This window comes from Nipponia nippon, unplaced genomic scaffold, assembly GCF_047370975.1.
Source record: "Nipponia nippon isolate SJK-2023a ecotype South Korea unplaced genomic scaffold, ASM4737097v1 scaffold_32, whole genome shotgun sequence".
NCBI lineage: Eukaryota > Metazoa > Chordata > Aves > Pelecaniformes > Threskiornithidae > Nipponia > Nipponia nippon.
The window spans coordinates 5270804-5292911 of record NW_028262350.1 but is presented as its reverse complement, the minus strand read 5'-3'; the positions used below and the strand labels follow the sequence as shown (position 1 = coordinate 5292911).

General features: G+C 54.4%; 1 protein-coding gene across 1 annotated transcript in view; it reads right to left on the bottom strand.

The window, feature by feature from the left end:
* The window catches only part of SCN4A (sodium voltage-gated channel alpha subunit 4), a 34481-nt gene that overhangs the window by 11625 nt on the left and 748 nt on the right, over positions 1–22108 (bottom strand). The window contains exons 3-17 of the mRNA XM_009464640.2: positions 21062–21151; positions 20247–20375; positions 20019–20110; positions 17973–18281; positions 16130–16193; positions 15614–15755; positions 14540–14752; positions 12389–12544; positions 12013–12136; positions 11030–11268; positions 9098–9271; positions 8431–8787; positions 4919–5347; positions 465–594; positions 13–167 (exon numbers count right to left, since the gene is read on the bottom strand). Of these exons, the coding sequence (XP_009462915.1) occupies positions 13–167; positions 465–594; positions 4919–5347; positions 8431–8787; positions 9098–9271; positions 11030–11268; positions 12013–12136; positions 12389–12544; positions 14540–14752; positions 15614–15755; positions 16130–16193; positions 17973–18281; positions 20019–20110; positions 20247–20375; positions 21062–21151 (2803 nt within the window). The remainder of the gene's footprint in view (positions 1–12; positions 168–464; positions 595–4918; positions 5348–8430; positions 8788–9097; positions 9272–11029; positions 11269–12012; positions 12137–12388; positions 12545–14539; positions 14753–15613; positions 15756–16129; positions 16194–17972; positions 18282–20018; positions 20111–20246; positions 20376–21061; positions 21152–22108) is intronic.

Sequence of the window (22108 nt, the reverse complement as noted above, 5' to 3'; positions counted from 1 at the left end):
GGTGGGACCTACCAGCGCCCCACTGCTGAGGAGGATCATGAAGACGATGAAGGTCTCAAACCAGTCGTGCTCCACAATGCGGAAGCAGGTTCTCCGGATGTTCCACCACACCTTCCCTCTGTCGCTGGTGATGTCCACATAGAGGCAGGGAAACCTCTTCACGCAGGCTGGGGATTGGACAAAGAGCTGTGGGTCACCTCCTGGCCAGGGTGTTTCCACCAACACGACACTATTTGTGCTTTTATTGTCTTTTCAAACCCTCCTAGGTGGAGGCTGGAGCAGGATCCTGCTGGGTTTGAGGGTGTGCACGCTAGAGGGGAGCCCGATGGGGACCATCTCCTTGGTAGTACAGGAGGATTTGGAGTTTGGACTGAGCTAAGTGAGCCTGGGAGTTGTTATGCTGCAAGAATTGGTTGGCAATGGCCCCTCCATACCCACCTCCCCCTCTCCTGGGGGTCCCTCACCTTCAGTGAAGCATTCCTCGGGCTCGTTGCTGTCCTCAGCGTCTTCTGCCACCTCCTCCTCCACCGGCAGCGGGGGTTTGTAATCCACGGTGCTGCACAGGGACGAGGCATTGTCACTGGAGAGGGGATTCTGCAAAGGGAGAGGAGGAGGAATCAGGCTGGGCTGCCCTGCAGAAGGGATCTCCCGGGCTGTGGCTGCCTCCAGCCATCCTCCGGCTCCTCCGGCCCCCACCAAGGGAGCCGGCTGGTGGGACCCCCTTGCTTGAAGGCTGCTCTGAGTCCCTTTCCTATGAAAACGGAGCCCAGAGTGAAGCTGTTGAATTGTCCAGCGCTGCAAACCTTGGAGGGTTGTTGGTACATGAGCTTGCACAAGCTTTGCTTTTCATCCGGGTTCAGAGGAGCAAAAGGTCCCCTGACCCCAGCCTTCCTCCCAGCACAGCAAGTCCATCTCCCATCCACTTGTACCATCATCTCAGGTTGATTTTCTCACCTCTGCCTCCTCCGCACGCCCCCATCCAAGAAATGCTCTGCCAAACACCCTTTGGTACAATCAGACCTGCAGAAACCTGGGCGGTCACCATGGCACTTCTCTCAAATCCTGCTGGCTTGGCTTGTGCCAAAGGGCTTTTAGGCTGAGGTTCACCCAAGTTCAAAACCTGCATCCCAAATATCTCTCACTGGCTCCATCCCGCGCCACAGCTCAGCTTGGCTGGCTTCCCAGACACCACTCAGCAAGGCCCGGAGGGGTTGATAACAAGAGAAAACCTTGGCAAGCCCCTGGAATTTTTTTCCTCCTTTTTGTTTTGGCTTTCCGAGAAGACTTTCTGCAGCACCTGAGGAAAGAGAAGATCCCCAGACCTGCCTGTCCTACCTGGGAGCAGATGATCTTGGATGGGCATCTCCAATGCAGGATGGTGTTGGCTTGCATGGGAAGGAGATAATCCTCCCCCAAGGTTGCTAGTGCTTTCAGTAGTGAATAAAGTAGCTACTCCGTCCTCCAACAAGCCAGAGAAGACCCCCTGGGGTAATTTGAGGCACCTGCAGCTTCAAGGGCCACAGCCACATCAGTAGGAGAAGACATTACTTTGGGGGACACTTGCAGCTTGGCTACTGCATGCTGGGGACACACAGGGCATTGCATGAGGAGCAGGACACAGCAGTAGCGGTGGCACGAGCTGTTGGCTGGTGGCTCTGCAGGAGCACTGGGGCCACCCTCCGCCAGGGCTGGGGGGGGACAGGAGGGGCAGGGGGATCAGGAGGCCTCGGCATGGAGCCCGGCAAGCCGCGACCCTGGGGAAGGACACACGGAAACCATCTGCCTCCAGGAAAAGTCTCGCAAAGGCATGAGGTGGGGACGAACCAGCGCAGCCGCCCCAGAGATCGGGAGAAAGGTGCCCTACAGCACAAGTCATATGAGGAGCGGCTGAGGGAGCTGGGGCTGTTTAGCCTGAAGACAAGGAGGCTGAGGGGAGACCTTATTGCCCTCTACAACTGCCTGGGACGAGAAGAAACGGCCTCAAGCTGCGCCAGGGGAGGTTTAGGTTGGATATTAGGAAAAACTTCTTCACCGAAAGGGCGGTCAGGCCCTGGCACAGGCTGCCCAGGGAAGTGGTTGAGTCTCCATCCCTGGAGGTATTTAAAAGCTGGGGAGATGTGGTGCTTAGGGACATGGGTTAGTGGTGGCCTTGGCAGTGCTGGGTTAATGGTTGGACTTGATGATTACGGTTGGACTCGGTGATCTTAAGGGTCTTTTCCAACCTTGACGATTCTATGATACTAAGAGGCGCTTGGCAGGCTTGTGTAATCCAGGAACTGGTGCTGGTGCTCAGGGCAGGTCCTGTTGGATGGGGATAGGGATAACTGCTGGTCCCACTGCATGGTGCCCAGACCCCATCCCTGGGGGCTCCTGAGCCCCCACGTGCCTGTGACCAGCAGATTTGGAGGGTGATTTCCGTCACACACCTGGTACGGCACCTCTGGCCTGGCTGGGTGTTTCCACCCAAATACAAGGCTTTCCTTTCCAGCACTGAGCATTGGCATTCAGGTGCTGCACACCCAGACTCACCCTGGGACCCCCATATTTCACAGCACTCCTGTGATGCACCACAGCCCAGAGCATCTCAGCAGACATCACCCTGCTCGGCAGGATGGGAGTCCAAGGCAAAAAGCCCCCAGGAAGAGTCCCGAGCCACGGCGCTGGCTCTTTGCCCAGCCACCCACCAACGCTGCTGTTCCTGTCACCTCCTCGCTGCTTTGCGGTGCAAAAGATAAAACAACCATAAGATGCAAAAGCACTCGAGGAGAGCGGCCACGCTGCTGCCATCATCCTGCCGCTATAATTTCACCCTGAAAAATACCTTTGCCTCAGAAAGGAGCTTCTCTGAAAGGGGGAGAGCATTTATCAGTGTTTTCTGAGCAGCCCATCGGGAGAAAACCCCCCAGTTTGCAATCCTCACTGGTGGCCCATGTCCCCGGTGCGAGGCAGTGTGCCGGGCTTTGGCTCCATCTGGAGCTAATCGATGGCATGTGAACACACCAAGATAGCAGCAACCTTCCCCGAGGACCAGCTCAGGGCTCCCACCAATTAGCACCCGATTTCTAATTACTGGGCAGTCATTTCATGTGATGACTGCCACCCTGTTGCCCACTCTGCCTGTTTGGGCAGGGGCTGGGTTGTTAATGCACCCCCCTGGTTTGCACCTTGGTCAACGTCTGGCTGAATTCAGCCACCAAAACCATCAGTGATGATGGGGTGAACTGGTATTTAGTGGCTGAGAGATGCTCTTTGCCCCCTGCACACGCCGAGCAGCCAGGGATGGCTCTCAAAACACAAGCTCGGTGCAGGGTGTTGGAGCAGGTACCACTAGATGTCAGTTGAACACAGCCCCAAAAAGCTGGAGCCACGCCGAGACATGTTCATAATTGCACACCGAGGTTTTCCCCCATCCGCCGGGAAGCACATCGTGGTGGTGGGGAACTGAGGTCCATGGGGACCCCACAGACCAGGCTGGATGTGTCCCCCCACAGCGGCTGGGTTGGCGTTAGCATCACCTCTGTGCAGTGCTCAGTGTGCTATGGCATGGCCTGGGTGTACTGGGGATTAGTGCTACTGGACTGGACTTGTAGTAGGAAAAATTTGGGGAAAAATGCCAACTCTCAGCCTTCCTGCTGGCAACACCAAGGGGAACGATGACAGCAACTCCCCTCGCCCATTCCCTCGACCAAGGCACTCCAGGCAAGTTTGTCCCTTCTGAGCACAGCTTAGCAGCACGTTTGCAATGGGTCACAGCCAGCCACCACCTTTCCTGCCGTCTTCCCCTACAGCCCCAACTGCTGAAAAAACTCTTTTTTCCCAGCTAAAAAAAAAAATAAATTAAAAAATCAGGATTGTCCCTTCTTCTTGCACTGTGCCTGAGCGAAGCCAGGTCCCTGTCACTGCGTGGAGCTGCAAGGAGCCTGCAGATGGGGAGGGAGGTGGATGGCTCTGGGATTTTGGGAGTCCTGGTTCATTTTCCAGCCCTGCATTGGGCTCCCTGTGCAATCCCAGCCAGGCACTCACAGCAGTTGTGACTGCACCCAAACTGCACCACTGCCTGCTGCCCCAGCACACCGCCCCGAGCAGGACTAGCTGGGACAGAGCCTCCCAGAGGCTCCTCAGCTCCTGGGCAGACACCTTCGCCACCAATAGTCATGATAAACCCCTGGGTCAGAGCTGTTCTATTATTCATACAAAACCCCTTTCCAGATTGATGCAGTTGCTCCTCTCCGCCGCAGCATCCCCAACTGCCCTGTGTTTCCCCAGGACCTCGGTGCGACCCCACTGCGAGCAGGAATTTCCCACTAGGCTATCCCCCTCCTTTCTGTGTCCACTCGGGTCTTCCCGACTTTCTTGTCTCGCATCTCCCGATCATCCTCCCAGAGCACCAGGGCGGTCAGTGTCCCACAAGCCCTGACAGTCCTCTCCGCGCCTCGACACAGCAATGCTGACATCAGCTGGCTCGTCAGCTTTGGATCCAAAATGCAACGCTTCATGTTCACTTGTGCTAAGCTCCTCCATCTGGCTTCATACCCTCCCTGATGATGCTTTCTGAGGCATTAGCAGTGGATCCAATGTTAGTGCCATCAGCAGATTTCCTGGCATCAAATTCCTCTGGAACATCTTTAACCCCAAACTGAGCGCTTTGACGCTTGCACCAACCCTGCAGTGCAGTGGGTCCCCCTCGTGCGAGCAATAACCCCATAGCCTGACCCAAACTGGGCCAAAGCCCTGCTCGGAACCCCCCACCTCCAGCTTACACTGGGAAATGCCACGTTGAAAAACCCCAAGTTTGGCCCATGCCACACATTGTGGAAAAGCTATAAGTAACCAAAACCAGCATAATTCTTTGGGCAGCACAGCAAGAATGGGTCAATCCCAGTTTTCGGGTTGAAAGCCTCCCACCCACATTTCTTACCTTGGCATCTTCGGTGTCGGACTGGGTACTTGTCTCCTCATAGAGGTCAGACTCCTCCGAGGCAATGGGGACTTGCACCGTCAGGTTGGGGTTGTTAATGAAATTCATATGGTCCAGTTCATCCATGAAAAAATGCTCTTTGCCAGCGACTCCATCCAGGTACTCCGACTTGGGCTCCTGGCCAGTGTCCACATGGTTTAGCACAGAGTTGTCCCTCTTACTGTGCTCTTGCTCTTCCTCTGGGGCCACCTTCTTCCCCTTCCACAGCCTGCGGAGCAGCATGAGGACAGAGGCCTTTACAAAGTCGATCCCCTTGGTGATCCTGCCAATAGCGATCTGCAAATTGTTCATCTCTCCGTCGTCGTCAGATGCCGCCAGGCTATCAGCGCTGAAGGAGCTCAGCAGCAAAGCTAAGAACAGGTTCAGCACCTGGAGGGAACAAAAGCAAATACCAGCGCTGATGTCCAGCATGAACATTGTCCCCACAGGCTGGAGTAGCAGGGATAAATCATAGCTGTGGAGAAGACCCTTATGTTGAGCATGTCGTGGGACACCCTCCTCCTATTGCCCAACTCTAGGGACTGTGGAGATGCCAACCCCTTCTCCTGGAGGACATGGACATGGTCCTCCTCACTCCTCCCTGGGTTGCGATGCCCTCAGTGTCACCCCCAGCTGCTTGGGTCCTGCTGATCCATTTGCAAGCGATGTTAGTCATTGCTTCAGCACCCCCCCCCCCCCCCCCCCCAACCTGTGGTGTCCATCAACACGTCCCTCCCTTCACTCTCTTGGAGCTCTTGGCCTGGCTGGTCCCCACGTGGGACTCCCCAAAGCCTATGGTGCTTCTCCCCACCACCCATAGGGATGAAATTCAGCTCGGTCCCTTCTCTTCGCAGGGAGAAGTCTCCTGCTTATTGTCCGCCCAGCTGCAACTCTTCTTCTCCTCTTTGCTGGCTCTGGTTGCTCAGATGCCCAGCGACCTCCTGAGGGTCTCCAACGCCCTGGGACCACGTAGGAGCCTCAGCCACAGCTGTAACCTCATCCCTTTCTCCCAGAGACTGCTCTGCTCCACGGAGAGCAGCATTTCATCTCAGCACAAGTCAGTTCATGGGATGCAAATGCAATGCTCTATATAGCTCCAAGCACGGGCTCTCTCCTGCTTCCCCCAGATCTCTCCTACTTCACCACACCCAAAACGTGACTGGACCCCACTGCAGCCTCGCCTGGCACGGGGGGGCTCACTGCATGCCAGAAACCCGGAGCAGCTCACGAGAAGAGGAGCGGGACAGGCTTTCCCCGGGGTACGGGGGCATCGGCAGCACCCAGACATGCACTTGCTGTGCGGAGCGGCCGATGGGCCAAGCCCACAGCTGTTGATGTTTGTGCCAGCAGCGTATCTGAGAAGGGAATTAGCTGCTATTCAAGGTCACTGCTGTTTTCACATGGCTCATACTATATGACTTAAATCGCATCTTTAAATAAATCCCTACTATGCCATCAGTTTAATATTTACGTTGAGCACCAATTACAGCTAATAGTTGCTGTTGGCTCTGGTTGTTTTGGATAGGAGTCTGTTACCTTGTCACCCGACTGACTTCCTCCCTTTTCCCTTAATAACCCCAAAGGAAATGCTCAAAGTGTCATTAACAGTAAAGGATGACCGACCGTCGCCTTATTCCTCCGCAGGGGAAGTGGGGAGAAACACAGACCTCTCTGCAGCCGGGATGCTCGGGAGGCTGCTCGGGACAGTCTCCAGGACTTGGAAATACCTGAGACGTGGCCAGGAGAGTCTGGCAAAGAGGATGAAGAGAGCAGAGGTGGCTCTGTAGGTGGTCGTGCACTGTGTTTCTCTACTTAGCTTTAAATGAACCCTGTGCAGGAGCACAGAGCACAGCAGGAGCTGCAAAGCGTGCCTGGAAAGCTGGGGTGCAATCTCAGGGAGGGCTGCCTCTGACCCCACCAGCTGAAAATCGTGCTGCCCTCATACCATCTCCAGGAAAGTCTCCTGGAGGGATGGATGGGCTGTCCTACTCCAAAACCTCCAGAAGAGGAAAGGTTTCCAGAGCCTGTTTTGGGGAGGGTCTCCAGGGAGCCCCAGTTGGATTCCCACTCTCTAAGCTCCTGCGCTCTCTGCAGACTGTTCTGGAGATGCTCCTGCTGATTACGGGTGATTTTCAGCCTGATTCAGCATCGCGATTCAAATGAACGGGTTCCCCCTTGAAAGGTAGCGTTACAACCTGTTGCTGACTGCTGGCTGATGGGCAGCCCGGGGAGACATTGGGCTGCTCCCCACCACGAGGTGATGCGTGCGTGCCTGCCCAGCATCACCCAGCACAGACCCCAGGACACCCCAGGGTAAGGTGGCTCTCCATGCTGCTATGGGGGCCATTTCAAAGCCCCAAATACCTGGCATGAGCCAGGGAAGCCAAGCAAATCCCAACTTTCTGCCCTTGAAGTGGGACGCTCCAAGCCACCCTACCCCTGACCCGAGTTGTGGGGTAGTCTGGGTTTCTCCCCAGGGCTGCTTTCACCCCTCTGGAGGGCTGTGTCAGCCCGGGCCTGGAGCAGGCATCTGCAGCGGGGAGGGAGGCGTCAGCAGCTCCCTGGGCAGATAGTTTTTCAAAGCAAATTCCAAAGGGCTTACACAACCCCGGCAAGTAATAGGAGCGATTCGGCAAGCCGCTATGCTTCCCTCCCCTGCCTTGCTCCTTAAGAAGGGAGAGCAGGGCCCACGCAGCCTGGAAAACAAGCTTCAAAGCCGCCAGTGAGAGGGTTACCAAGTTTAGAAAGGATTTCGCGCTCGCCTGGAACTTGCAGATCTGCAGCGCGGGCAGCGAGCAGCTCGGGTTAGCGGGGAGGGCAATGGGCAGGGAGAGAGGGTGATGGTGACCAGGGTTCCTCAGGACCCAGGGGAAGGAGCAGAGGGGTTGTGCATCCCCGGGATGCCACCTGGACCACGGTGAGGACTGGGGATCTGCAAAAGTCTTCCAGGGGGTTCTGCTTCCAAAAGCACCTGGGAGCAAAGGGGCAGCCCTGGGGTGAGCTGGGTATAACCCTGCCTCCATCCCTCATTGCAGGAGAGTGGGAAACAGGGGAGCAAAGCCAGAAAAGCCATGTAGAGGAGAAAAGGCAGCTCGAAGATGAGCTCTCTTTTGTCCCAGAGTTGCTCCTGCATCTGCCTGAAGCCCATTGTTAAGTTTTCCATGCCTCGGTTTCCCCTTCTGTTTGTGATCTAGTTTCAGCTGAAGGTGCCTCAGAAATCGCTTCTTACCCTGCTTTACGCAGAGCTGAGCACACAGCACATCCCCACCGGGTCTACAGGAGGGAGGTCAAGCCCTTTGCCTGTGCTCCTGTACAGCTCCAACAAGACCCTGCCTACAGGCATAGCCCTGTAGATGAGCTGGGCTGGACAGCATTGGCCAGTGAGCGAGGGGCAGAGGTGTCCCCACCCCACGACACCCTCCGTTCTCACTCCCCACCTTTCATTGAGGGTCCACCCCAACTCCAAGACTCACCACAAGGTTCCCGATGACCATGACCATCATGAAGACGATGAGGCACATGGTCTGGCCAGCCACCTCCATGCAGTCCCACATGGTCTCGATCCACTCCCCGCAGAGGATGCGGAAGACAATGAGGAAGGAGTGGAAGAAGTCATTCATGTGCCAGCGAGGCAGCACGCAGTCGTGGGAGATCTTGCACACGCACTCTATGTAGCTCTTCCCAAAAAGCTGCATCCCCACCACGGCGAAGATGAAGACGATGATGGCCAGCACCAGCGTGAGGTTCCCCAGGGCGCCCACCGAGTTACCGATGATCTTGATGAGCATGTTGAGGGTGGGCCAGGACTTGGCAAGCTTGAAAACCCTCAGCTACAAGGAGCAAGGAGACAAGGCGTTGATTTGCCTCAGGCTTTCATTGCCACAAGGTGTCAGTAAGGCCACGAAGCAGGGATTAGACCTTCATGTGGTGGTTTTATTAAGGCAGGAGTGATTAAACACCCAACTGCTTTGCAAAGAGCACAGACTCTGACTTTCCTAAATATTTAGCTTGACTGCCAGTGTTATCTTTACCAGGGGACAAGTTGGTGACCGCCATAAAGGAGGCTGAACAAGCCATTCTCCACCCTGGTGGCAACTGCATCCAAAATCCCCCGGCACAGCTCATCCCTGTGGCACGTACCAAACGGAAGGAGCGGAGCACGGAGAGTCCTTGCACGTTGGCCAGGCCCAGCTCCACCAGGCTCAGGGTGACAATGATGCTGTCAAAGATATTCCAGCCCTGCTGGAAATACTCGTAGGGGTCCAAAGCAATGAGCTTCAGGACCATCTCCGCTGTGAAGATCCCTGTAAAGACCTGTGGAAACAGCACCCCATCAGCTTGCTTGAAAGTCAGTGCTCGGCATAGGGTGGGTAGCACCTCTCCTTTTTGTGGTAATCCCAAAGTGTTTCATCCCACTGGGTCCAGCCCTGGTTGAGGACGAGCTCCCTAGCTGCTGCCCAGTGTGGCTTGTGGAGCCAGGCTGGGAGTACTGGGGACCGATTGGTGCTGGAGAGACTTAGTAAAGGTGTGTGTTGGCAGGTGGAAATTAAAAATGAAAGTCTCATTGGCAAAGAGACCCCCTTCAAATGACTGCTGAATCACAGGGATTGCCAGCACCAGGAACTGGGCTGCTACTGGGATGCCCCTGCCCCTCCCCGAGCCCTGCGAAAGCTGATCCGGCTCTTACACATTACGCTTTTCCCGGGACTACAACGGTGCTGTGCATTATCACATTACTCCGGAGCAGGATCAGCAATGTGACAATTAGCATCCTTGATGCAATTTCATGACGTGGCATGTGCAGAGGGGGCCCGGTGACAAGTTTTGCCCTGGATGTGGATCGTGTTGGGATGCACAGGTCCTTGCCTCCACCTTGCCGAAAGGCTTCTGCACTGGCATCCCAGGGGATGCTCCCCGACATGCCCCTTTGCATGCCAGCCCACAAATGTCCCCTTTTCTGCTCCTGCCAGCTGATCCCTGCTCCCTTCACTTACAGCCTGGCCATCTTTCTGCCTGCAGCGAGACAGGCAGCAGGCAGGCGATGCGGGGGAGACCGTGGCTCAGTGGGGGCTGCTTCTCCTGCTCCCATCCCTCCCTGACCCTTCCCCAGCAAATCCTCCTGGCCCTGCCAGCTCCTTGCGTCGGGGTGTACATGCAGCCAGAAACTGCCGCTGGCCCGAAGGAAAAGCTGGACCTGTCTTTGCAGCATGACCGTGCTTTGAGCAACAGCCGATTAATCCCCTTGTATTTCCTGAATGAAACCAGAGACAAAGCAGCTATGTGCTGAGCGTCATCCTGCCCGCCGGGGCTCGGGCCCCGGCATGTGTCGCTCCGGTGCCTGTGCACAGAGAGGCCCCGGCAGGTGCTGGAGCAGGGCAAGGTAGCAGGAGAGGAGAGAGCAAGCTCTCCCATCCCTTAGCTGCATTTCCCAGAGCTACCAGGGGCCTCCTGGGATTGCCCCACCAGCATATTGCCTCCAGCTGAAAGCCATTTACCCTGAGCTCCAAGCAGGAGCAGCCACAGCTGGTTGCTAAATACACCCATGAAATCAAACCAGCCCAGAGTTGCAGCAATTTCGCTGAGAAAAGCCCTGATTATTATTATTATTTAATGCTGCTAGCACTGTTGCCTCCTGCTTCATGGGGACCTGTTTGCTCCCAGCATCTGAATTGACCCCTGCTCTTCCACATGGCCACCCAGCATCATGAGGACGCTGACCAGCTTGTGCCTGACCCTGGGTTGCAATGCAGAAGATGGCTCAGGGCAGCTCTGCAAGGCCATGGCCACGCTGGCATTGCTGAGATGTACCAAGCCAGACAGAAGCTGCAGCAGAAGGCGAGATGGATCCCACCCCATATCACTTCCCTTGATCTGAGCCATCCTGGAGCCCAACCCGTCACAGGGATGCTGTGATCAGACCCCTGCAGCACTTTCTTAGCAGCTGGGATGTGTTTCCAGGCATGCATGCGTGCTGGTGACACAATGGCAGCAGAGGTGATCTGCCCACCAGGGCGGATGGTGTGGCCGCTGTGGCTCTAAACAGGTAAGGATGGGATGCCTGTAGCTGCCTACCAGGTTCCCCACGGTCAGCACGTTCTCAAACTCCTCCGTCATAGGGTAATGCTCCATGGCCATGAAGACTGTGTTAAGCACAATGCAGATGGTGATGCCCAGGTCCACGAAGGGGTCCATCACCACCAGCTTGACAAACTCCTTCAGCTTCAGCCACAGAGGACAGCAGTTCCAGACCAGGAACGTGTGGGCAAATTTGTACCACCAGGATGGGCACTTCTGGTGAGCTTCCTCCAGCTCTGAGGGCAGGAAAGAAAAATGACATCAGTATAGGCTTATCCTGTCCTCCCCTGGGTAGGGCAAGTGCTAACCCACTAGAGGAGACCTGTCCTGAGGCCCTGAACCAGCTCTAGACCATCTATAAGTTGAACATGGGGGCTAAAAGGAGGAGCCTTCCCATGCCCAGGCAGTGATGTTGCAGACCTTACCCTCCAAACCAGAGAGGGATGGAAAAGCAGATCAGTCACGGAACTGTGTGTCCAATCCTGCTCTCAGCACCTGGGCAGGATTTGAGGTGTCCCTACCACACTGAGATTGCATGGACATCCAAGGGAACTGCTCTGGGGTGGCTGGAGGGTTTGGTGCCCATTCTCAGGGAGGACAGGGCTGAGAAGCCTGTTATTGCTGAGTCTACGGTACTGAAGTTGAGACAGCAGCTCTTGGGAAACCACTCAACAGCTCTCAGTTGACTCTGGAGACTGTTGTAATCAATTGCAATCCCATTCATTTGCAAGAGATATTGTACTATTGCCTCCAGGCATCATCCTAGCGAGTTGCGATGAAAAACCTTGCTTGAGCATCACTGCAGTGCATTGACCCCTTATGGAGGCCCCAGGTCCAGAGTCATCCCTTGCACAGGGCTGGAGATTTGGGACAGCCGCTGTCACTGGTGTGTGCCGAGCACCCCAAGCCCATCAACGCACAACAGTAGGGCTAAAAGAGCTGGCACACACAGCCCTCACCCAGGCTGGGGAAGGACATACCTTCCACAGTGTTGGAGATGACGCTGATGGCGCTCCCTACCCTCTTCTCGAGGCCTGGCCCATCCTGGTTGCTCACAGTGAGGTGGTTGTGGTCTGATTTCTCCGGCTCATTGGTTGGGTTGAACTAGAAGGAGAGGAGGCCACAGGGGATGAATGCAGAGTGCTGCAGGCTATTTAATGCACTTAAAGATAGAGCAGGCAGAAAAAAGGGCATGGTCTGGAAAGACCTTGGGGTGCAACATGGGGACTACAGGTGGGCTGCAGAAAGGCTCGTAGGACCCGACCCACAACAAGCTGGGCACAAGCCTGTCCCTCCACCTGGATTTACAGGGGTGGGCGTCCTCAAGGGATGGCAGAGACAGAGCCAAGCACGTACACCGATCACTGTAGCAGAGCGCTCCAGCACGACCTTGGGGACCACTTGCCCGTTGCAGTCCTTTGCCTTGTCCTGGTCACTGTTCAGGTCCGAGTCGCACTCCTTCTCAGCCACGTTTCTGGGCAGGGAACCGCTGCTGGACCGCCGGTCCTGCAACTGCAGCAACCCGCGTCTCCATTACCTGTGTGCCCACAGCCATTGGGAGCTTCCCGCAATCGCCGCAGGGCACCGGGCTAAGGAGGGAGGCGAACAGAGCCCCAGGACCATCCTGGGCAGAACTTTGACTCCAAAGTTTGCTGCAGGGCCTGGGCAGCAAACTCAGATCCTCACGAGCAACAACGAGGGACATCAATTTGCAGTAGCTAACCAGAAGCTGCAAGCCTTTCCTTTTCACTTGCACACCCCACCGTACTAAGCTCTCCGCACAGCAGTATTAGATCTGTTCAAATTTGATCAGAGTGAATAATTCATAAGGAAAAAACACTGCAAACCTCCTAATTTCTGTCTTGCATGAAACTTTAATCTTCCAAACATGTTTTCATCCCAAATGGGAAAGAAGCAAAATCTTCAAGGCTCTTGCTGAAACGCAATGTCCAAGATTTTTGAACTTGCACTGAATTTTTGAATGTTTGGGTCAAAATTTAGGTTTTTTCCCCCAGATGTTGTTTTATTGGATTTTCATTTGCACATGCAATCGTTTTTTGTTTGTTTGTTTGTTTTTTGTTTCTGACAGTGCTATTAGTATTTGAAGTTTACTACACCCTCTGGTAGCACTAAGGATGCCACAGCAGAGTGGGAGCCTCGCTGTTCACACTGCACATTGCTGAGACGCAACACGGTTTCCATGCTCGGGCGCTGGATGTTACATGGATCCAAGCACCCATTTCTTGTAGGCGCTTTGCCTGCACTCTCAGCCTTATTCCCTCTGCCTTCTCCATTTCTCTAGGTGACAATAAAGGAGTATCAACCCTTAATAAAGCCTTTGGGCAACTCACTGGTTAATTTGCTCAGGGAACCGGCCACAGCACCAGCTTTATGCCCAGCCCTGGAGTCCCCATCCCTAGGGCAGGGCTCGCTTAGACCCATCCTGCAAACAGCAGCAGCCAGATAAGAGCAAGCCGCTTCCTCGGAGGATGCTGTGGCTTGGCACAGATAAGCAACGAGAGACAGAGGCTCTAGAGAGAGGAAAACACTGCTTTGTGTCTCTCTTTACATGCAAGGAAGCTGGTCTTTTGCCCAGACTAACAGATTTGCAGGGATGTCTCCTGCGGACGTTGCTGATGTTGGCCGAAATGATGATTAGAGATGGAAAATGGCTGGGCTGCAGTATCAGACATCACAGAAGCTTTTGCCCACATTTCTACAGGCATATTGTGCTGAAAAGAGACTCCCAAGGGTCAGAAAGGGGCTACGGTAACACCTTGGAACTGCAGTGGAGCAAATGGGTGGAAATCAGGCAGCTTAGAGATGCCAGCTCAGAGAAATATCAGTGCAAACTCTCTGCAGCATCAGGCATGCATATCTGCTCAGGTACTGGGGTACAGCAGTGAGGCCGGACCCCGAGAGCTGTGCCTCAGCTCCGGTAAGGACACCCAGACCTCCCCGGGCGAGATGCAGCGTCTCTCAAGCCCTCTCTGCTGTTTCCAGTCTTGGCCAAAAGCAAATGGTTTGCTAATGCATTTAGCTTTGCTGCAACCGCCCTGTCTTCCCCGAGCGCTTCTTTTGTACCCTGATCATAATCTGCCGCTGCAGGCGCTCTGCCAGGTTTCCTGCTCTTGATGTGCTGCAGGAAGATATATTGTTAGTTCTGGTGCCTTTTATGTCTTGTTTCTCACCTCCTCCTTTCAAGCAATACCGCACCTCTGTGCTGCACCTCTCTGCTGCCTCCCAGTGCTCCCTGTGCTGGATTTTGGATGTGGAAGTTAAATCTTTTCAACCTTTTTTTCCCCCCACCCAGGATAGTACCTCAACTTTTTGATTCAGCTATGACCCCCAAAATAGTTACTCAATTATTATATCTTTGCTTACTATGGACCATATGGGGCTTATTCTTGGATTTTACATAGAGGCACCACCACGCTTGTTGCTGCCTCCCCTTTCCTCCCCCTATTCCTAGGATCCCTCATTTTGGCCTCCACACTTTCCACCAACCATCTTCTCTTGCTCCTCTTGATGCTTCTTCAGCTGCTCCATGAGCTGCTGAAATTCCTCCTCCTTCTGCTGTTCCTCCAGCATCGTGGCATCATTTTGTTCTGCATAAGCCATGGCCACCACAGCGAGGATAAGGTTGATGAGGTAGAAGGAACCAAGAAATATAACCACCACGAAGAAGATCATATATGTTTTCCCTGCTGCACGCAGCGTCTGTGGAAAAAGGAGGCACAGGCTGTCAGACCACCTCGGCATGATATCGGTTTGGTGTTGCTTCTAACAAAAGGTCTTGCACCAGGGCACCCTCCCATTTGTGGTAGGAGTACAATGTTTTGCTCCCGTCTTCCCCAAGGGCTGGTCCTTGCCCAGTTGACCTTCCTGCAGTCCATGGCACTGGGTTAGGACCTGTGTGAAACAGCCAGAAGTCTCAGCAAACCCAGCCACACTGCTCAGTGCTATCTGGTAGCCCAAGGGCTGCAAGCATGGATGGAGATGGGACCAACATTTCATCAGAGACTCGCTTTGCTGTGACAGGGGCTGATGTCTCTCAGCTCCGAACTTCTCAGGTCTCACCCTTGGGCCAAGAGTGGTCCTTTTCTAAGTCTGGATCTGGGCATAATCATTTCCAGAAGACACATGTAGCCTTTAGACATAGGCTTGCTTTTCTCTATACAGTCTCTGGGCCCAGGGTCAGCTGGGATTTTATGGTGTCTGCAGCTTCTCCCTGGAGGATTACTCAATGCAGGGGACAAGCGACCTAGCTTTTCCCCCTTACCCTCCCCCTTAGCTCAAGCCAGAGATGTACTACATACTCTTACAAATCCCTGCGTCCCATGATACAGCTGACAGCACTGCTGAAGCACACCTGGGCTTTGCCCTGGAAAATACACTCCACTGCTCAGGTTGGTGAACTGGATGGGACCATGCCCCATCTCTGCTGATCCTGGTTTGATCCATAAACCACAAGACAAGGTCCCTCAAGTTTCCAGTCGAGTGACTTTTTACCTGTCCTAGACCAGGGGCAGCATCAAAATGAGAGGAGCATTTGCACAAAGATAAAAATTTGGTGCCTACCAGCTGGAAGAGGTTCTCCCAGAAGTCCTGCGTCATGAGGCGGAAGAGGGCCAGGAAAGCCCAGCTGAAGGTGTCGTAGCTGGTGTAGCCGTAGTTCGGGTTCCTCCCTGCCTTCATGCACTGGTACCCTTCAGGGCACTTCCTACCAGAGGAGCCGCAGGGGCAGCTGGCATGAGCCCCCAGCGCTGCCCCTCCTGCACCCGCAACGAAACGCTCCATCCCTGGGGATGCTGAGATGCTTCAGCAGACACCCCCCCCCACCCCCACCCCCCCAGCTGAGACAGTCGGGATGCCCAGACCGATACCCCCCACCCCAAGCTGAGACAGTCGGGATGCCCGGACCGATACCCCCCACCCCAAGCTGATACAGTCAGGATGCCCAGACCATTCACCTGCAAAGCCACATTCCCAGCCCCAGTTCTGTCCCATGCCAAGCACCAGTGGTCCCACAGGCTGTGCTGGCTGCCTTGTCTCCTGCCAGGGGGGACATTGGCCGCCAGCACAAGCTGCACTCACCCGGCATCGCTGCTGTTCCCGCAGAGCAGGGCATCGAGCGCTCCCTCCAGAAAGTAGAAATTAGCTTTGCAGTTGAGGAAAGAGCAAGACATAAAAAAAAAATAAATACAAACATTGATTTTCAAATTCTTGGCAGCTCCTCGCTGTCAGGGAAGTTCCCTGAATCCCAGCATTGGGCACTGGGTTATCTCCTCTCTGCTGACTTCGCTATTTGCATTGAACTACTTGGCACTAGCGCAGAGAGCTCATGGCATTGTTTCACCGACCCAACTAGGTGGCTCCCAAGCCCATAAAGAGCTCTGGAGACAGCCAGGTTGGCCAGGGTCAGGCCTCCTGGGAAGGCAGGTTAACATGTGGTCAAAGGACCAGGGCTGTTCTGTTTTGCTGGGAAAACGTATGCAATAGCAGCGCATTCCCAGGGAGCACCAAATATGGGGGACTGCAGGGGTCCCAAAAAAGCCCGGGGAAACTGTCTGCTATTGCTCCATGGCTATCGCGTTCCTCCTGCTGCTCCCATCCCAACCAGCCCCTGCCTGGTGGGGAAACCCACCCTGCTCACAGACCAGGGGTCCTTGAAGCTCCTCCTTACATCTTGGGCACAGACCCAGAGCCACAGGAGCTGCCAAGCAGTGCCACCACAGGTCACCTGCCCCCAGGGACACATAGATGAGCACCTGGAGACACCCATCCCAGGACATGGCAGAGGGCAGCTAGACCCCATCCTGGGCATCACCTAGCACAGCCCTTCCAGAAGCCACACAGGGATTTCTGGAGCTTCCTCAAAGCATCCCCGGCTCTGCCTGGCTTCTTGCCACCAGGCTTTTATTTAACCTACGTGGGCTCATTGAGATGTTCCGCTTGTGAAACTCCAGGCGATGTGTTTTTGGCCTGGCCCCAACAGCTGTTAACCTGAACGCGTGGCCGCAGGGTGCTGTTGCTATTTGCTCTGCACTCATTAGATCCTATATATTGAATTTGCACCCCTACCAAGAAGCCTTCCTGTAATTAATGCCAGAGCTACTTGTACAGTTGGGCAAAGCAGCTCAGCCGAGACGTAACCCGACCTTCTGCTGAGCTCTGCTGAGTGCCGTAAACGAGACATGAAACATCCCTGTGGAGCATCCCACCACCGTGCAGCTCTGCCAGGCAGATTTTCTGAGATTTTTACATTTTCATGGAGTTTAAAAACCCCAAACCAAAGAACAAACAAACAAAAAAACCCACTGCACTTTTTTAGGCCAAACTTGTTTCAAAGAAGTAGCAAACTTGGAGACCTGCCTGAGGACCTGTGCTTGATCCCACCTCTCCTTCCTTCCCCTCCTGTTGGCTGTCGCGGTGTTGCATGCTTGCATGCAAAGCTCACTGGATGCAGCAGTACTTGGGGAAGGACCCAGCTATGATGCAGCAGTGAAAGTGGGTGAGAAATGTCATTCCTGCATCCTTCCCTTTGGTTTTTCACCTGCTGTGACCTGCTGTGACCAGCCAGATGGAGCAGCTGTTCACCAGTGCCCACCCCGATGGGGAGACTGTGGCCTCTCTAGCAAGTGGGAGTGATGGAGACACTGGTTTGTCCAGGCCTTCCCATGGTGAAACCTTTTTAGAGGAGTTTAGCTTGCCCAGGTGGACTGCATTTTCTCTGGCAAGGAGGATTTCATCCCATCTGTCCATCCTGTGAATATGCACAACCCCTGTTTCACCCACCAGCCATATCTCCCTGCAAGGCACCTTGGCAAGAAGATCCATGCAAGCAAACTATCTTGGTCTGACATGGAGGAAGAGCAAGGAAACTGAGGAGCAAACCAGGGCGATGGGTCAATGAAGAAGGGGATGCACAAGTGTTTACCTTCATCGTTGATGTAGGCTTCAAAATCAAAGGTGCTGTTGCTGGTGAAGTTGCTGGTGAAGTTGCTGGCAACGTCGTCGGTGAAGTTGCCGTAAAGCATTGCATTGGCCAACGTATCGTTGTCCAGCCCCAAGTCCCACAGCAGGGTGTCGTTGAGGGGGGGCCACCGCACACACTTCTGCCGGAGGTTCCCCATGAAGAGCTGGAGACCAATTAGGGCGAACACACTCAGGCAGAAGACGGTGAGGATCATGACGTCCGAGAGCTTCTTCACCGACTGGATCAGAGCCCCAACGATCGTCTTCAGCCCTAGGGGGGAGGCGTCACTACTGAGCTAATCGTTCATTTGCTAATTGTGGAGAACGTGCTATGGTGTTCCCAAAAGGTGCTGGATCTGGTGGGGACATGTGGTCTCACCAAGTTCGCCCCGTGTGCCCAGACCCCCAGCTCTGTGTCCCATGTTGCATCCCAGCTGCGCCTCTGTCCCCACACATTGCTGGGCAGCATAAACCCTTCCCCTAAAAACTGTCACCCTTGGACCAGTGCCAGCCAAGCCTCCCCATGCCAACCTTAACCAGGGTATCACAAGCCAAAGCCCACCCCAGCCTGGCTGCCATCAAGTCCTTTCGGCTTTATGTTTTCCCCAGATGCCACAATCTGGCCTTTTTTGGCCCAAACCACTAGAGTAGACCACTTTGCTGTGGCACATGGAAGAGCCATTTGCCAGCCCAGTTGGAAGATGCTGAGCACTGCTCTCAGCTCCAGAAAAGCCTCCGTGGTCCAACACCCCCACGTGCTGCTGTCCTGTGGGTGGCTGTGAGCCCAGCCGGGCCCCTCCAGCCTGATCCTTCCAAGCTGGAGAAACCCCAATGCATCTGAGTGAAGGTGACAAAGCAACATCTGCATCAAGCATCGGGATTAACTCATCTCTCCCCACCCCAGCATTGCTGTTTCCTCCACAGAGGAGGCTTGCCCACAGATCCTTGGTGGGCTTTTGACATGGAGGATGTTGTTCCTGTCACCCGAGGTCTACATGGATGATGGGCGATGCTGGGACGTCCTGACATTAATCTTAAAAGCAGCCCTGAGCAGAGAGCTTTCTCACGTGGAGGCAATTCTCCGAAGACGCACGATTTTTAGCCCTGTCATCATGCCAGTTCCCTCCCTCCCCAAACTATTTAGGTAAAACCCTGTTCTCCAAGGGCTTGTCTATGTTGGGAAACTGCTGAGGACAGCCATTCTAAAATAGCTTATTTTTGCAACTGCTATTTCTGCAGAGCCTCTTGGGGGGATGTCATTCCAGAAAGAAGCAACAGCTTACGTTTTGCTAAATGCCATTTTTAGCCTGTTTGATGGAGGCAAAAACCATTCAAATATGAACCCTAAAGATCTGGAAACTGCAGGGACACAAGAATTTATTCAGCACAAGAAACTATCGTTTTCCGTTCAATCTCATGCCTCTTCCAGGGGTCTGACCTATCATTTCTGTGAGCTTGCACTAGGTGGTACCGAAGCAGGGTATTGAAACGGCATCAGATTTGGGAAACAGCCATCAGAGGTGTTTGATAACATGCTCCTAACACCGCAGGCTGTATGTCTGGGGTGACATTAAACACTTGCACGTGGCTCTTGCACTATTAAATATCTCAACCCTAGCACCAGAGCAGTCAGCAGTGGGGACAAAACTGAGTTTACAGCTCCAAGGACCAAGCAAAGTGTATCGGTTAATCGAGCCCATAAACACAATGTGAGCACAAGCCCACTTAAAGCATCTCCAAGGACCCCTAAAAACACCACGTCTGGCTCATCAGGGGCTTTCCTTGGCCAAACAACCGAGCGAGCACAGGAAATTTCAAGATGTAAAATCAGCAGGACCTGACCCAAAAGCTGAATTATGTGGAAAACTATTTAAAAGTATCTAATATCTTATTTTCTCTGTTTACTCTTAGACCTTTCAAAAGAACAAGGAATTGCTGTGAACCGTGGGAAAGCCTGACCTCAAGGAAGGGGAAGATATGGAGAGGAGACCCCTTCTTTAAGTCCCACCTGGTATCACGGTGATGGTTTTCAAGGCACGGAGGACGCGGAAGGTCCTGAGAGCAGAGATGTTCCCCAGGTCCACGAACTCGGTAATGTAGCTGCAGGACAGGAGAGGAAAGGGCTTCACGGGCTCTGCCAGGCACCCACCGCCCTGTTTCTCAGCCCTCCTCCCCAGGGTCCCCCCCAGGTGCGGTGGCCAGACCTCCTGTCCTCCTCCCATCCCACCATACTCACGCCATGGAGATGACCATGAAGTCCAGCCAATTCCACGGGTCGCGCAGGAATGTGAAGTCGTCAATGCAGAAGCCTCTCGACAGTATCTTGATGAGGGACTCGAAGGTGTATATCCCAGTGAAGGTGTATCTGAAATGGGAATGGTGACTCAGGGGATGCTCACTCAAGTCCAAGGGCCAGCTCAGGATGAGGTTTTGTCTGTCCCTGCCAGTGGGACCATCTTGGGGAGCTGAGTTTTGGGAGGTCACGGGCTGCTGGGTTCTTGAGGTGCTTTGGCACTGGGGGAGGTTTTCACCTCACCTCGTAAGGCAAGTTGGGACATCTTGATGTACCAATCCCTTTGGTGACTATTCTGCAAGACCTCTGATCCCTGCTGATGTCCCAACACCACCACGCTCTCTGTAAAATCCTGCTGAGACCTGATTGTGCAGAACCAGAGCAGAAAATGCTGGATTTTCCCCTTCTCACCTGGGGCTGGTTGTCCATGCTCCTTGGACTGATGGATCTGCTCATCCTCTCCAGACTATCACTGCCGACCCAACCCAGCCTGCTCTGCAGTGGTCTCCTGTCACAAGGACCCCACCAGCTTTTGGGCAGCTCTGAAACACTCCCACTCTTTGCAATGCCTAAGGCAGAGCACAGACATCCCTTCTGAGATCAAGAGGGCCACCAGCATCTCCCAGTGACACCTCTCCTCCTCTAAAAGGTGCCCGGGTCCCAACACCCTCTCTCAGCCTTGGTCCTGTCCCTCCTGAGGATGGCCAAGCTGGGATGGCCCCCATGGCTGGGGGAGGTCGTGGGAGGCAGGGACTTACTCCACGTTCTTGGACCACGCCGGGGGGTTGCTCAGCGTCATAAACACGCAGTTGGTTAAAATGGTGATCATGATGAACATGCTGAATAACTTAAAACCTGGTCAAGGAGAAATGCTGTGGCTGTTGCCTAGATTGGCCCCTTCACACAATGTTATGAAGCCAAGCACCCCTGCTCCTCTTGTCCTGGCTCCTACCTTGGTCCCATGCCCTGACCTCCTCCTCCTGCAGCTCTCTCCCGGCTCAGTCCTGCACTCACACTTTCCCCTTAGTCCCCCTGCTCCCCTGCATGCTCCTGGCCCCTGCTGTCCCTTTCTGCTCCCCTCCCCATCTCCGTGGTGCTGGCTCTGCCTCCCTTCTTGTCCCCTGTGCTCCTTCCTCTCCATCACCCCAGGATACAGCTTTCCCCACTTCTCTGATCCCTCTGCCACAAACACCCCCCTTTTTCCTTCTACCCCCGGCTACCAACCCCTGCTGCCACCAGAGCTCTGCTGGGATCACTTCCCACCCATCCTAGTGCCCCTCTTGCTCTTGGGGTCCTTTCCTATCTTTCCATCTCCACTTGTCTCACACCAAAAGCCCCAGCACTGCTCAAGTTGCCTCCTTCCCTGTACCCCAGTGTCCTGGTTCCTCTGCCTTCCCTCTCCTCAAGCATCCTTTGAGCTCCCCAATTCACCCACTTCCCAAATGGGACATGATTCCCTGACCTGTAAACATTTTCCTTCCTTTCCAAGTCTCTCCAGACCTCAAAGACCTTGAACCTCTTCCTAGGAAGCTCCATGACCTAGGTTTCTCCCCTTCTCCAATCAAACTGATTCCTCCCTTCTCCAACCAAGAGTGAGCTCTTGGTGCCACCAAGATGCCCAAAGCCTTCAAGCACCCACTCCTTGGAGAGGGACTAAAGCACTGGGATGACTGGGCAGTGGGTCCTGGCCATGGTGGGGGCCAGCCCAGGAGATCTGCTCACCACACCGTCATGAAACACTTCTCTCAGCCCTCTCCCAGGGCTCTTTGCACTCTGAGCGCCAGGGCTTGACCTGGCAATGCAGC